A 15502-nucleotide genomic window follows, 5' to 3' on the forward strand; every position below is an offset into this window, starting at 1 on the left:
ACCCTCACCCTCAGGGCAGCTGAAATTGTTTCCTGGAGACAGACTGGAAGGTAAAGACTCTGAGGCCTGAATGAAGACAGAGAGGCAGAGAAGCCAAGGCTGAGAAAAACACAGCAGCCTAGAGAGATGCGGAAGATACGATCCAGGGCCCTGTACAAGGATGGAAGGTTAAGCAGGGAGAAAGTGAGAGCCTCGCAGAAATAAGCAGACACAGAGCCTGAGAAATAACAATTACTAACACTTACAAAGTGCTTCCTATTCACGAACTGTTCTGAATGCCTCATTTAAATCTCCCTAGACAAAGCACTGTGATTATACATTTTTACAGATGAACAAACTGAGGTTCAGAGAGATGAAGTGACTTGCCCAGGACCACATAGCCAGAAACAGGCAGAGCTGGGTTCCGAACGCAGATCATCTGCTTCCAACGATGCTCTTGTCAATCTCAAGAGTCAAAGACTCGGAGGAAAGCAGAGAGATACTAAGACTGAGAACTGGGGAGGCAAACAGAGCAAATGATAGAGACAAGGAAAGAAACAAAAATGATCAGAAAAAGACAGACAGGAAGGGCAATGAATGGGAAAATGAGGCACCAGGAGACTGAATCTCTCCCCCATTTCTCACTGCTCTCATTTGACTATTCCTTTGTCTTGCAATTCCCTCCCTTTGGGGTGGGGATAATAGTCCCAGGCATGGGGCCTTGCAGCCTGGGACTGCATTTGACAAGCTGACATCTTGCTGACAGTAGCTTTTCTCTAGGAGCAGGCATCTTAAGCTTCATTGAGTCGGAGTCGGACAGAATGAGGCTGGCCCCTAGCCCTGGGCAGAGGTGGCCTAGGAGGCCCTCCCCTGGGTGGAGTCCCCCCAAGTTCATCCAGAAGCTGGGACATTCTCTGCTGAGTATGGGGCCAGCTGGAGTGAGGCTTATAGGCAGTCCCCATATGGGGTGACGGCTCCCTAATCCCCACGCTGTTCCCACCACAGGCGAAGCACAGAGTCTGCCCTAGGGCCCAGGCAGGAATGCAGAGGGGAAGGGAGGACAGGAGAGACTCAGAGGTCCTGAGAAAGAAAGACAGAGAGATGGCAAAGAGAAACACATGGAGATACTGAAAAAGAGACAGACAGAGATGGAGAGAGGCAGGAAGAGACAAAGAGATACATAGAGAGAGGTCCCGGAAACCAAAGACTGGGAGTCAGAGAGACAGATGAGGAGAAAGAGAGGGACTGAGAAAAAGGGAGAGACAGAGATGCCCCAAGAGAAGGAAGATAAAGAGATGCTAAAGACAAGATAGAAATTGAGAGAGGCACAGAGATGAAGAGAGACAGAGAGATGAGAGGAAAGAAAGAGAACTAGAGAGACAGAAGCCTCAAGAGATGAAGCAGAGACAGGCAGGCAGGGAGACAGTCAGAAGGATTCAGGAAAGGGAGAGTCTTAGGAAAACAGAGTCCGACTTAGAGACAGAGAGAAGCAGAGACAGAAGAAAGTCGTGTATTCATTCCACAGACATTTACTGAGCTCCCGCTATGTGCTGAGCACTATTTTAGGTGCTGAGGATGCATAAGTGAGCAAGACAAAATGCCTGCTCTTGAAGAGAGCCTAAGAAAGAGGATCTATCAGAAAGCCTGGGATGGGCTAGGGAGGGCTGGGGCCCGTGAGAGCATGCTTGCTGCGCCCCACTGCACCCCTGCTGTCTGCGGAGTCAGTGCCTCTGAGCAGCGCCTTGCCCTGCAACCCCTGCCAGGCATTGGGTTCCTGGACAGAGGAAGGCTGATAGGCAGGCATACGTGCTACACAAACAGACAGGGAGAGGCGGCAACAGAGACAGAGGGAGATGAAGGTAAAGACAAACTGGAAGAGGTACTGGGAGAGAGAAACAGACATTGAAAAGAGAGAAAACAAATAGGAACAGAGGCAAACACCGAGAGTAAAACGGAGAGAGAGAGAAATGGGAAGAGACATGAACAGAGAAAACAGGGAAATTGAGGGTTTCCCAGAGACCAGCCCAGTCCCAGGCTTTGCACAGACCCCCCCCCCCGCCCCCGTCTCCCCAGGTCTGGGCCAGGCGCCAGGCACCTGGCGGAAGGCTGGATCCGGCAAGCCAGGGTGGGCGGGAGGGTGGGCCGCATTCCTGAACTGTCTGTTCCAAGTATTGACTCAGCCACATCCCCCACCGCTGGCCCATCCAGGCCTAGATCTGCCCCCTCCAGCCCACATCCCCAGAGATGGCCGGAATGAGTACCAAGTTTGTCTGCCATGGTGGCCTGGCCTCAGGTCAGGGTGAACACTGAGGGGCCTGGGGAAATGGAGACCAGGAGGAGTAGCAGCATGGGTAGAGGACATTTGGGGCATCTGGGAGCTAGAGCATTGGCAACAGAGATGGCAAGAGTTCAGGGCAGGGCATAAGTATGGAGATACAAGGGGTCTAACTGTGGGAAGGCACCCAAGAGTCATAGGATAGATATGGAAATGCCAGTCTGATGGGTACCAGGGGGCTAGGGGACTTGAGTTGAGCATCTGGGAGACAAGTACAGCATACAGGGTTCCAAGAGCAATGGGCATAGAAGTGACAAGGGCTCAGGGGTGAGTCCTCAGGTATCACAGGTACAGGGCACAGGAGTGCCAGGCTAATGGATGCATCACCAGGAGTGTTACAAGAATTGTATTAGAAGTCAGAAGTGCATTTAGGAATCAGAAGTACAGGGTAGAGCATTCAGGGGTCACAGGCCCAGAGGTGGCCAGGGGATTCTGAAATGCACACCTACAGGCCAAATACGATGGGGTTCAGGGGTTCAGGAGAGTGCACCTGTCGACCAGGGGTGCTGACATGAAAATGCTAGTGCATTTAAGACTGCCAAACAGGACAGGCTGAGGCAGGCACAAAGAAAAGGCCAGGAGGAGGCAAGTGCAGCAATTAGGGCTGCGGGCAGGGTGGAGACTTTGGGTTGGAGAATTACAGAGTGAGCATCCCGCAGGCGCTCATCCCTCCCACTCCTAGTGTCTGCCCTGCTCCACCCAAGACCCAAAGGGAATCAAATAAAGGTAAAGGGACTCATCGAGGATCAAAGGCATGATGATTACTGGCGTCACAGCGCTGCTGTTGCTGGTCTTGCTACTGGCACTAGTCAGGTAGAACTGGGGTGCCTGGGGAACTCAGGCACAGAGGGCCCTACCCCCTGGGCCCACACCACTTCCGCTTCTGGGGAGCTTACTGCAGCTGGAGTCTGGACGCCTGGACCGTGCACTCATGGAGGTAGCCCTGACAGTGGGTGGGGAGACAGAATTCTGGATTTGTGGAGATGGGGCTGGGGGCTGGAACTCCTGGTTCTCTGAACCAGCTCTAAAGACAGAGCTGAGGGCTCAGACCCTGTGAGTCCTGAGAGAGATTGAAGGACCTGGAGTCCTGTGATCCAGGAAGGGAGACTTGGAGTGGAAAACCTTGGTGCAGGACACCTGGTTGTGACAGACGAGGAGACTGGGGTGGGAGTCAGATCTGGCGGGAAAAGGGGCTGTGGGCCTGAGCTCCTGGTTCATGATGGAGCCGTGCTGTGACCCCCCCACCCCCCCACCCCATTTCTGGATCCTGAGGGAGGAGGAGCCTTGGGGAGGATGGTCTGATCCCAGGGGAAGGATAGCAGAGAGATCTGTTCTGGTTCAAGGCAGGGAGGTATTGTGGTCCAGGACACCTAGTTCTTAGAGTGCTGGGAGCTGGGGACCGGGACTTACAGATCGTGAGAGAAGACAGGGTGGAGTGGGAGTCTGGACTGCTGGGTCTGCAGGAGGAAGAAGCTGCGGGCCAGGCTCTGGGGTCTCGATGGAGGAGGGGTCAGGAGTCCAGAACGGGACCCGCTGAGCACCGGCTCCGTGTAGCTCTCTGGCCACTGGGGCCCAGTGTTCACAGTGTGGCTGGGCTGTGGTGCAGTGCGGATACGCAGCGCTGCGAGACGCATTAGTACTGCAAGCTGATGCCTTCTCCAGCTGCTAGGCCATGGCAGTCTTCGAAAGCTTCACACACGGAAACCGTGAAGCCCTGGCAGCGGAAGTGCGGGCCTGGACCATCCAGTTTGGGCGATCAAGAGTGGGACGGAAAAAATGGGGCGGGGCCTAACAGAGTCAAGGCTAATGAGGACAGACTGCAAGGAGAGGTCGAGGTGCAGCTACAGTGTAGGGGTCGAAAGGGCGGGGGGCGGAGGGGCTGCTCCTTCATGCAGCCAATAGAAGTGAAAAGTCTAAAAGTCCAAGTCAAGGAGAGCAAGCAATTGTCAGGGATCGGGACCAGCAGAGGTGGGGCCAATGTGTGTACAGGGCCGAGAAGGCTGGGGTGGCAACCAAGAGGCCTGGAAAAGAAGCAGAACGAAAGGTTGTGGGAAGTCGTCTCCACTACTGGAGATGCTTTCAGGTTGGGTCAGGGCTAACTCCCCGGCCCATCCCCTTCTCTGTCCCACCCCCAGGCATCTACTGTTCCAACGGGCAGCGGTGGCAAACCCTGCGCAATTTTGCACTTGGAGCACTTAAGGGGTTCGGTCTGGAAATGCGGACCATCAAGGAGCGTGTTCAGGAAGAGGCGGCTTGTCTGCTTGGCGAATTTCAAGCCACCATTGGTGAGGCCTGGTCAGAAAAGGAGAGGGACCTGTTGTGGGTGTGGCCCTTGGACAAGAAAGGGCAGAAGGAAAGCGTTTGGGTGGAAAGAAGCCAGTAAGCCCAAGAGCTAGGTAGGGGCGGAGCCACAGCATACCACCTCCTCTCGTTCCCACTCCCAGGAGCCCCGTTCGACCCCCGACGACTACTAGATAATGCCATGTCTGTTATCTGTTCCGTGGTCTTTGGGAACCGCTATGGCTACGAGGATCTGGAATTCCTGAAGCTCCTGGACCTCTTCAATGACACCTTCCACGTCATAAGCTCCAGACGGGGCGAGATGAGAGCGTCGGCACCAGTATCTCCCTCGTATGCCAAATCTGCCAAATCCCTAGTCCACGGACCTACATTGGATCATTAGAATGGGACAGTTTTAGAATCTTTGAATTCTGGAACATACAACATCAAAATTCTGGTCCAGTCTTCCCATGGGTAAACTAGTAGTATTGTTCAATGTCGTACTGACCCCCTATCCCCCTCGATGTACATTTTCCCCTCCCTCCTGGACTGGCTCCCGGCCTGCACCACCGAATCTTCCGAAACTTCACGGACCTTCGGGTTTTCATCTCTCAGCAAATCCAACGGCACCGGCAGAGGCAGCAGCCTGGGGTGACTCTCGATTTCATCGACTGTTTCCTGGATCAGGTGGATAAGGTGAAGGGTCATGCTGCCCTAAACTCTATCCCTGCTGCCCACCAGCAGAAGCCTGACAAGCGCAGCACCTATCTCCTCTGCCCACAGGAACAGGACCCGGAGAGCCACTTCTAGGAGGAGACGTTGGTGATAAAGACACACAACCTCTTTGGCAGCACTGAGGCCACAAGCACCAATCTGCGTTATGGGCTCCCCATTCTGCTCAAGTATCCAGAGGTGGCAGGTCTGGGAGCTGGAGAGTCATGGATGAAGGCGCCAGGGTTTGGGGATGGCTGGGGGCTGGGGCATGCTCAGTTCACACTCTGCCAGCTCCAGTCAAAGTGCAGGCCGATCTGGATGCCGCAGTAATTCGGATACGTGCCCCACACCTGGAGGACGGCCACCGCCTGCCTTACACCAACGCCGTGCCGCACGAGATCCAGTGCTTCATCAGTGTGCTGCCGCTGGAGCTGCCACACTTCCTCACCCGCAATATCCACCTGCGTGGCCACTTTCTGCCCAAGGTGCCCACTGAAACCCGGGGGTCTGCGCAGGGACAGGGGAGGGCCTATTAATGAAGATGAGCAGGCATGAGCATTCACAGCATTCACATAGCCCTGGGACCAAGAAAGGCGGCTTGCTTTGCCAAGAGCTTCTAAAATGGGGTTTTAGATGAGTGGAAGGCAGTTGCTTGCCAAGTTTTAGGGTAACCATTGCATATCACCCCAAGGCATCTTTGTGATTCCTCTACTTCTGTCTGTGCACTGGGACCCCACCCAATTCAAGGACCCAGAATGCTTCAACCCCACCAACTTCCTGAACGAGTGCTAGTTCCAGAGCAACAATGCCTTCATGCCCTTTGCCCCAGGTATCGGCTGGGCAGGGAGGGGACCAGTCTGGATGATCCTTGGGGCACAGGGGTTTCTCATCTCACATGTGCATCCCTAGGAAAGTGGACGTGCCTGGGTGCAGGCCTGGCCCTATTGGAGACCTTCCTCACCTTCATTCTACAGCGGTTCTGCCTGCAACCTCTGGGGAGCCCCCCACCAACATCGACCTCACCCACAGTGCACTGGCCTGGGCAATGTCTCCCCAGCCTTCCAGCTCTGCCGTGTGGCCCACTGAGGTCAGGCTCAGCCACTCTCTGCTCACTGGCTCTCAGAGCTCCTTAACCCCTTTGGTCAATAAAGGCTCTGAATTGCAAATAGAGGCTTCTCCTTACCCAGAGGGAGCCAGAGGCATATGTGTGCAGCTGAGGTAAACTTTTATTTCTTGGCTGACAGGACTTTCACACCCATGCTCCTCCCAGCACCTTTGATTCTGCCCAAGCAGCGGCAGCCAAGTCCAAAAGGTGCCACGGCCAAAGGGGTTGGGGAGTCACTTCACATTCCAGGCTGGAAGAGTGGGGGGCTCGGGGATACTCCCCCCACAAACCTTTGCCAGCAAGAGGCCATGACTCACCCCAACCCCAAATCCTGCATCCTGGTGGGAGGTGGCAATGCCTCCTTCCAGCTCTCCAAACCTGAGAGGGGCACGACCAGACAGAGCAGGACACAAGCCCCCAAATCCAGTAATGGTAGCCCCCAACACTGGCCCCTGCCCAGGTCATAACCCCAGCCCCCAACCCAGGGCAGAAGAAGTCTCTCCTCCTTGGTCCTCAGTGATGGACGGAGCCCTCCACACCAGGCAGGACAGAGGCAAAGTCAGAAGCAGCGGCAGTGGCGGGGAAGGAGCAGGCACTGAGACTGGTGGGCTGCTGGCCAGGAAGCACCAGGCCAAGGCTCTCTCGAAGTCACAGCAAGCTGTCTGTCCATGCAGCTCTGGGGCTGGCCACTAGGTAGGCGTGGTCGGCTGTGATACAGGTACTTGGACACCTTTCTGTCCTGATGCTGGGGGTGACAGGGGACAGAAGATGGTGATGGTGAGTCATCCGGGAAGGAACAAAAAGGCCAAGGAAACCTGGGAATATGGGGAAAGGAGCAGAAGAGATGGGACTCATGCTGGGGATACCAGGAGAGTGGTCAAAGATGGGGGAAAATGAGTGGCAGGACTCAGTGAGAGACTGATGAGGTGGCCTGAGGCTTAGTGAGGTACGTGGACTAGGGAGGACTTAAGGAAGGGGGATGCCATTTGGGAAGGAGGTACCTAGCTGATACTTGTCTTTGGCTGCTGCTCGCTCCTTGGCATCAAAATACCAGACAGTGATGGCGTACCTGGGGACCAGAGCAGCCCCAGAGGGCGATTAGAGATCATTCTTCTTTAACTCCAGCCACCAGATCCATAGTGACACTAGAGTCCACCTTCTGAGCCTGGTTCTGTTACCACCTAGGCCCCTTCTCAGCATTTCATTACTTCCTAATCACTCCAGGGATCTGACAAGACTTTGCTGGCACAGCGCGAGTACCTGGGCATATCCCCAAAAGTATGGATCATACCTGGTGGCATAGGCTGGCTTCACCTCATGAGGGTTCCGCCGATCCGACCAGAAAATGAGCAGGCGGTCAAAGAGTGGCTCGATGTTGGCTACCACGGGCCGGCCCTCAGGGAATATCTGCAGCAGGCCACCATGCACCTGAGGGCAGGCCAGAGGATGAGGCAGGAGGCTGGCCAGTCCGGCCTTGCACTGCCGGCCCCCAGGAACCCATCAGGGGGCATAGCAGCCACACACATTACCCCCTCCCCGCCATTCAGGCTCTTAAAATGAATGACAGCCCAGAGTCTGCATCACCATGGAGATCTGCAGGAAGCTACCAAAAACAGGAAATGGGGTGGGGGAAGTGTTTATTAGGCTGGGGGCTGGGCGGACAGCACCATTCCCCAAAGAGGGGGAGCTGCCATCAGTGAGCTGGAGAGAGAGGTGCCACTTCCTAAGAAAAGCCATCAGGCAGACTACACAGCCCAGAATGGGTTGAGAAGAGGAACAGGACAATGCTAGAAGCGGAGCTAGGAGTGGAAAACCAAGCCGATGCATGCCACCTCACCCCCAACACCCTACCTTGACGTCCCAGTTCTGGTTCAGGTAATAGATACAGGTGATGCAGCGCCCATCGCCATGGGGGTTGTCCACATGTCTCACGTACCCCAGCCCGTTGCCTGGGTAACACGCCACCATGGCCTGGCAGAGAGGATGGAGGTGGGTTTACTGAGGCTAGCAGTCAGGGACGTTTGGCAAAGCAGCCATTACCTTCTTTCTCACCCCTCATTTCTCCCTGACTCCTCAAGTGTTCTGGGCTTCAACGGTTCCAGTGCTCAGATTTTCTTTTTCAGCCAACCCCCCGTCTGCCAGAAACCTCAGCTCCTGAGCCTCAACAGCCCACTACACAGCACGCACACACACACCCCTCCATCCATACCTGGAGTCTGGCACCAACATGCGGCTCAATGAGTAACTAAGAGTTTGGTTTTTCAAAGATGTGGTGTGAGGAAAAGGGCCCAGGTGTTCCTACAGACCTGACTCCTGGGTTCAAGTCTCAGAGCTGCCATATGAGCTGTCATGTTGAACAGGTGACTTAACTTCCCTGTCTCGGTTTCCTCATCCGTGAAATGGAGCTAACCACCATTTCACAGGTCACGAACGAGATAAATGCCTGGAAGAGCACCCCGCACAGTGCCTGACATGTGATGGAAAGCCAGAGCAGGGGCTGAAATGACCCTCTGCCCCTAGCTACTGGGAGGGCTGATGAGGCAAACAGGGGAGCACTGGCATGAAGACCCCCACCTCCTCCCCAGCTAGGGACCATCTGTCTTAATCCACCCCATCCCACACTGATGCCAGGAGGGACTCTGCTGGCCACTGCTCCTCACTAAAGCTGCTACACCTGTGGGCCACAGCCACTTAAGACAGCCCCAAGATAAACACTCTCAAACAGATCGGCATGTGCTGCCAAACAGGAAGCTTGCCAGGCACCCCATGGCAGGCCAGGTTGACTCAACATCTCAGCCTCCTCCCCACTTATTATTCCCCAGGGCTCACCCCCAGCAAAAAGGGAAAATGGCTCTACATTAAACATGTGCACCTGGTCTCCCATAGCACCTGCCCTGGGAAAGAGGCCAGAAGGGCTGCCACTTGGTATGGCCACCTAGTAGAGAGCCACAGTTCTGACAGCAAGATGACAGCAAGAACCTGTCCCCCAGGTTCCAAAGGAGAACCTTTTTTCCACTGCTCACTCCCTGCAGATGGGTCAGTGCTCTGAGAAACTGCTTCACTGGGAGGAAAGAACACAGCTGTGGGGGGGGGACATGGAGGGAGGTAATCAATGAGTCACTGATTAGGGATGGGGAAGACCTCCCCAGTTAGAATCCAAGCAGAGATTCTGCTGGTTCTGCACGATGGGGTGGGGCAAGGGGGTCCAGTGTCACAGCCACTTCCCCCACACAGCAGCCAGAGACCCTTTACTCCAGCTTGCCACTGCTCACATCCCTTCAGTTCCTCAATGCATCCCAGAATAAATTCCTGACCACAGCCTCCAAGGCCAGTGGCCTCATCTCCATCTCCAGCCTCGCAGCCCTCTGGCTCTTGTCTGACTAAGCCAAGCTGATCCCCACGGCCTCTGCACCTGCTTGGAACATCCCCCTTGTTATTCAGGTCTTGGGTCAAGGAGCACCTTGAGTACTCTAGCAGAAGGCACCTGGGCTTAGTTCCCATTCCACCCCTCTCAGTGCAAAATCAGTACAGGTACTTGTTTACCTAGTACTGGCCCCTAGGGCCAGGTCTGTCTCCCTAGTGCCCGGGGCTCCTGACTGAAAGCGCACCTCTAGGTCTCCGGGCCTCCCTTCCATCCTGCCCTGGGCACCCTTCCAGGGTCTCCCACCATGCAGGCAGGGACACCCTCTGTAGTCTGGCACGGAATGGGACTTGTACCTGTAAAGGGCACAGAAACAGGCCCTTTAAAGACCTGTTACACTCATCTGTGTGTGTGTGTGTGTGGCAGGGGTGATGTGTGCATTCTCTGGTCCCAGAGAAGCATCTGTATCTCCTGCCCTCACAAGGGAAAGGGACAAGGAGAGTGACATGGAAACTTGCTCCTCACCCTCTCATCCCAGGGAAAGGGCCACGAGGATCAACGTGCCAAGAGCCCCACAAAGCATGTGCACAAGCATACCCCCAAGTCAGAATCTCAGGACTGAGCCAATGACAGCAGACCCCACCTCCAAACTGCTTTTAAAAGGGCCTCCTGGGGTCCCATATGGTGGTCGTTGATGCCAGTGGGAGTCAATTCCCTCCCACCTGCAGGTCGACTAAGCAGAGGAACTAAGGGGAGGAGCAAAGGCAGAACACATAAGCTGCATCCAGGGAAGACCCAGAGGCAGGTTGTTACGGGCCGCAGCCACATGGGGAATCCGTGCCACCACCACCACCGTGGTCCCCCACCTCAGCACCCCACACTGTCTTACTCCAGAGCCTGGGGAGGAAGCCCATATGTTGCCCTGTAAAGGTGGGGAAGCCTGAAGTTGCTGTCTCACTGGGGCAGGGGAGGGTCTGAGAGGAACTCCAGTGACTGGGTTGGCTCCTCCTCTCCCTTCTCAGTCCAGCCAGGCTTGTTCCTACCTCCCAGGGCTAAAAAAGTCCCAACCCCCACCCCCTCCCTCCAGGGCCCATTCCCAGCCACATCAGAGGCACCAAAGCTAAAGAGATCTGCTCCCTCCTCTCCCCTCTTAAAATGGCCACAGACTAGCTGGGGACTTAACCTGGTTTTCCAATCCTGTGGATGAGCCAAGAGAGGCTCAGAGAAGTATCCTGCCCTGGGCCAATCTTGTGGTCTCCCCTCCATCTCCCTCCTGTGAGGATTGGTGACCCTGGGGAGAAGGTGCTGAGCACCTTGTGGCCAGAGAGATTCTCACTGCTCTCTCCTGCCCCTGGCTCTCCAGCTATCAAGTAACAGGAGGCAGAAGGAAGTAGGACAAGTTCCAACTGGGGTGGGGAGGATACTGGCCTCGGCCCCGGGGGAGCCCTGGTCTCTGAGCCAGCTTCAGCCTGAGACAGAAGCTGCACAGAGGCAGCACCCGAGATGGGATCTGAGGGAGAGGAAGGAGGGAGGGGACAGCAGCAGCACAGCCTCATGCCCGCAGGGCAGAACACAGTCTGTGCCGTCAGCCAGGCATCACTGGTGCTGTGCGGTGGGCACTCCCTACAGGGTCTTGTCCAAAAATCACCAAACCTTGGACTTAAGGCCAGGGCCTACACCCTACACGAAAAGAATTAACATTTCAGCAGACCAAAAAGGCCCTATGGACTATTGTCTTGTGTAGGGCTCCTGATCCCAGGTTCTCGAATGGGCTGCTGGAGACCCAGAAGGTCCTGATGACTGCCCAAGAACACCGATCAAATGAGCATTTTTCTTAAGAGAAGGTCTGTAGTTTTTGGCAGATTTTCAAAAAAAAAACCCAGGTTCCAAAAAGAGATTAATAACACTACTCTAAAGCAAGACAAACGGGCCAAGAAGAAACACAAAGGCAGAGAGTCAAGGAAACAGATCAGAAACAGACAAGGATGAAGGGATAGGCAGAAAAGGAAAGATGGAGGGCAAGAACTAGGGCAGGGAGGGTCAAGAAAGATGAAGACGTGACTTTCACCTGGGCTAGCACACGGCCACCCCCAAGAAGCTGTCCTTAATGCAAATGCCAGAGTATGGCATACAGTGAACAATGCAGCTCAGCACCAGTGCCTCCTCCCGCTGCCTGGCATCCGCCTCCCCATGGCCACCCTTCACCTCCTGGTTCTCCTGCCTGGGAGACAGAATGGACAGTCCAGAGACAGATAGTGGATAGGATGGAAAAGACAGGTATGGATCAAAAGATAAGGAAACAAGGGAGAATGAAGACAAGGACAGACAGGTGCAGATGGACAGACGGAGGCAGAAACATGTGCCTGTCTAAACTGACCACCCTTGGTCTAGGACCCATGCACAGACATCAGGGAGCTGGGAACTACACCATGACCCATGCACAGGTGTGGAGCCATGAATGTCAGCACGTCTTCTCAGGTTCTTCAAGAGGATTCCTGGCAAGGTGAAGAACCAACTATGACTACAGGTCAAACCCATGGTTTACAGGTGCACAAATTAAGACTCACAGGGAATGAGAGCCCACATTGAACTCCAACACCCCCTCCACTGGAGCTGCCTAAACCCCTTTGTGACCTCAGAAGCCTGTCTCCGAACCCACTGGTGCTCAAGAGACCAAGCACCCAACAAACAAGTGCTGGGCAGCCCCCTACCCCACCCCCGACACCCCCACACCAGGTCCCTGCAGCCTCACCTTGGTGCGCCCGTTGATGACGTAGCTGCCCAGCCTCCCAGCACAGTGGCGGATTACAGCATCCACATGGGCCATGAGGGCACCGATGCTTCGGCAGCCCGGCTCATGGCCTTCCACCCAGGCAATCTGGTCCCCACGGATGCTGCGTGGCGGGATAGCCCGCTGGCTCACTAGCTGCCCATCACGCAGGCGCCCTCCCCGCTTCAGGGCCTCCACCTCCGCCAGCACGCGGCTGCCCAGTGCCGCCCCCAGAAAGTTGTCCTTGACGCAGATGCCATAGTACCGCATGCAGGGCACAATATAGTCCAGGGCCAGGCGCTCAGGAGCAGAGGGCAGCACCTCCTCCCTCAGCCCAGCGCTGCCCTCACCATTGCCACTGCTGCAGCCCTCCCCTTCTGCCTCCGCCTCTTGGTTCTCCTGCCTGGCCCAGGGCCGCTTGCTGGGTGCAGGGGCATCCCCACCATCCTCTGCCCATTTCCGTTTGGGAGCCTCAGGCCGGGCGCCCTGGGCTGCCAGTCGCTGGCACTCCTTGGTGACCAGCGCCGCAGCACCCTCACTCTGCAATGGCCGCAGCTCCCCGCCATCCTGCCCACCAAAGCCCTCTGGCAGGGGGCTGGCTGTGGTGGAAGTAACTGTGGCTCTGGGGGTCCCACTCCCCGCCGAGGCCTCACCAGGCGCTCCTGGACAGTGGTAGGACAGCAGGGGACAGGGCAGATAACTCTCCACCCCCATCCTGGCCCGGCTAGGCTCCAAGGGCTCTGTCACTGAACCCGGCAACTGAGAGAGAGCCTGACTCAGGGGCTGTGGCTGGCACGGGCTGTCCATGGTAGCAATGTCTTCATCTCCCGGGCATGGAGGGCACGGCCCAGGCCCATGGTGCCACCCTCCTCCACCTCCTCCTTCTCCACTTGATGCAGCCGGGGGCTGGGGCGGCTGGGCCTGGCGTGCGGCAGGGTGAGGCAGGGCAGGTGGCAGAGGCTTTTCCCGTGCCCTAGGGGTGTTTGCTGGTCCCCAAGTCCTCTGCTGTCCCTAGGGACTTGACAAGGGACCTGTCAAGGTGGCTGGAGAGAGAGAGAGAGAGAGAGAGAAAGGAATGTGAGAAGAGCTACAGGCAGGTAGGTTGGGGGAAGGGGTACGGAGTGCTAAGGGCAGTAGAGAGGAAGATACACAGTTACAAAGACCCCAAAACCTGAGGCCACGTGGGGAAGAAAACTCTGGGAATTTGGGAGAAATCACTGACAGACAAGGGTCAATGAGGGGGGCAGCTGGAGGAGGCTGGGTAGATGACCCAGAGACAGAGGGCTGCAGTGGGGGCTGCGGAATAGAGCATCTTCGGACAGACACAGACTCACAGACCTCCAGGAGAGAGAACCTTAAGTAGAAAACGATGGCGAAGGGGGGAGTAGGAGAGTTAGAAACAAACAGACGGGGAGGAGGGGGTGGGGATCTGCCTGGAAGACACAGAGAATGTGGGGATCCACAGGCAGTGGAAACTGGGGAACCCAGAGAAAAACACACCAGAGAGAAGCTGGGAGGGCGGGTCTGAGACAGCCGGACAGAACGGGGTGGAGGGGTCGACCTAGGCCCAACAGGAGGAAGCTTGTTGGGGGCTGACACACACCCAGACGGAAGGGAGGTCCTGAGACAGAGAGAGACGGAAGGGAGCCGTGGGAGCAGGGTCCACAGCGACAGAGGGAAGGGTGGAGGAGGGTTCACGCTTTGGGGACAGGACTAGGGTAAAAAGCGCTCCCCTCCCAAGTCCCTTCCGTGCGGGCCTTGGGACCCCTCAGGGCGCAGCAGGCGACAGAGGTAGGGCCTAGGGACCGCCTGGACCCCATGCCACCACCCCTCCCATCCCCCTCCGCCCGCCGCGAGCTCCTCGCTCCCACCCCAACCCCCCCCAACGGCCGGCGCTCAACGTGCCCGGCGCGCGTTCCCTCCCCCACGCCCCACCCCCACCCTCCCCAGGGTCTCCACGCTCCACCAAGGCGTGCCCCGACCGCCCCCCACTCGGCTCCCACCGGCGCCCCGACTGGAACGCCTTCTCCTTCCCCTCTCTCTTCCTTCTCCGCGCTCTCCTTACCGAGCTTTTTCCTACGGCCCCGGCGCCGCCGTTTGTGCCAGCCGCCCTGCGCCGCACAGCGCGCCATACCCCGCCCCCACCACCCGCGACGCTCCGCCCCCGCCTCGCCCGGTGGGCACGTGATCGCGCCCGGGCGGAGAAGGAGGTGCGTGCGCAGGCACGGGCCACACGGGGCGGGGCGAGGAAGTTCAGAAGACCCCCATCCTCGGGAAAGGGGAAGTGGGCCGGTTACCGATGCAAGGCTTGTTTGCGTCCTCTGCTCCGCCCTTTTTGCGCGAGAGAATGAACGCCGTTAGGAAGGGCTGGATCCAAAGCTGGGGGTGGTTTCTGCACATATATTGCCAAGGAAGGGTGGGAGGGGTATGCAAATAATCATATTTACATAGACAGGCCCACCCCCCTCTGAGCCAAGAGCCCTGCGCAGAAAGAGGAGTAGCTGGATCGGGGAGTGGCATGCAAATCGCCGATATTATTTACATGGACAGCTCCGCCTTCTCACAGCCCAAGAATAGGAATGAGATATTGAGAAACGTCTGCGCAATTAGTTGGGAAATGTATGTAAATTTGCACACCAGTAATTTACGTAAGGACTTTTTATAACGGAGGAAAAAAGTGAGGAACGACCTTGCGAGGAGGGAGAGATGACCAGAAGGGCTGTGCAAACGTATCCTGACCCATTCTGCTGTGTCCCATCGGGACAATTATGACGACCTAGGAAAGCTACGGAGAGAAGACATTCGCATGACAGCCTTGAGTCTTTTGAACATTTCAGACGACCTAGCCTGGGAGGACTATGCGGATGAGATTATTTAAATACCCTGCCCTCTTCACCACCAGCCAGGCTGAGCCAGGACTCAGGCCTCCCGATGGTTTAAGGACAACTTGGTAGTTGG

At 56.4% G+C, this 15502-nt stretch overlaps 2 protein-coding genes across 3 annotated transcripts; one reads left to right on the forward strand and one right to left on the reverse strand.

The window, feature by feature from the left end:
• The first annotated feature begins 2232 nt into the window (after positions 1-2232).
• On the forward strand, positions 2233-5404 carry LOC140697995 (cytochrome P450 2B10-like). Its single transcript, XM_072966400.1, has 5 exons — positions 2233-2272; positions 2997-3251; positions 4450-4599; positions 4759-4934; positions 5210-5404. Exons 1-5 carry the CDS (start codon positions 2233-2235, stop codon positions 5402-5404), a joined length of 816 nt encoding a protein of 271 aa, XP_072822501.1.
• Positions 5405-6516: 1112 nt separating this feature from the next.
• On the reverse strand, positions 6517-14712 carry EGLN2 (egl-9 family hypoxia inducible factor 2). 2 transcript variants are annotated; one of them, XM_006214998.4, is made up of 6 exons: positions 14610-14712; positions 12527-13587; positions 8265-8384; positions 7705-7841; positions 7415-7482; positions 6517-7158 (listed from the first exon to the last, which is right to left on the reverse strand). In XM_006214998.4, exons 2-6 carry the CDS (start codon positions 13349-13351, stop codon positions 7103-7105), a joined length of 1206 nt encoding a protein of 401 aa, XP_006215060.1. In that variant the 5' UTR covers positions 13352-13587; positions 14610-14712; the 3' UTR covers positions 6517-7102. The 2 variants fall into 2 exon arrangements, with proteins under 2 accessions (XP_006215060.1, XP_072823115.1); XM_072967014.1 differs by lacking the exon at positions 14610-14712 and adding an exon at positions 14148-14393.
• Positions 14713-15502: the final 790 nt, after the last annotated feature.

The sequence above is a fragment of the Vicugna pacos genome, chromosome 9, assembly GCF_048564905.1.
Source record: "Vicugna pacos chromosome 9, VicPac4, whole genome shotgun sequence".
Taxonomy (NCBI): domain Eukaryota; kingdom Metazoa; phylum Chordata; class Mammalia; order Artiodactyla; family Camelidae; genus Vicugna; species Vicugna pacos.

Coding starts and splice junctions, on each gene's coding strand:
- LOC140697995 (XM_072966400.1), top strand. CDS start 2,233: ATGAGTACCAAGTTTGTCTGCCATGGTGGCCTGGCCTCAG. Junction 3,252..4,449: donor TGGACCGTGCACTCATGGAG/GTAGCCCTGACA, acceptor TCCCACCCCCAG/GCATCTACTGTTCCAACGGG. Junction 4,600..4,758: donor CGAATTTCAAGCCACCATTG/GTGAGGCCTGGT, acceptor TCCCACTCCCAG/GAGCCCCGTTCGACCCCCGA.
- EGLN2 (XM_006214998.4), bottom strand. CDS start 13,351: ATGGACAGCCCGTGCCAGCCACAGCCCCTGAGTCAGGCTCTCTCTCAG. Junction 8,385..12,526: donor TCATCAACGGGCGCACCAAG/GTGAGGCTGCAG, acceptor CCTCTCTGCCAG/GCCATGGTGGCGTGTTACCC. Junction 7,159..7,414: donor CAAAGACAAGTATCAGCTAG/GTACCTCCTTCC, acceptor TGTCACCCCCAG/CATCAGGACAGAAAGGTGTC.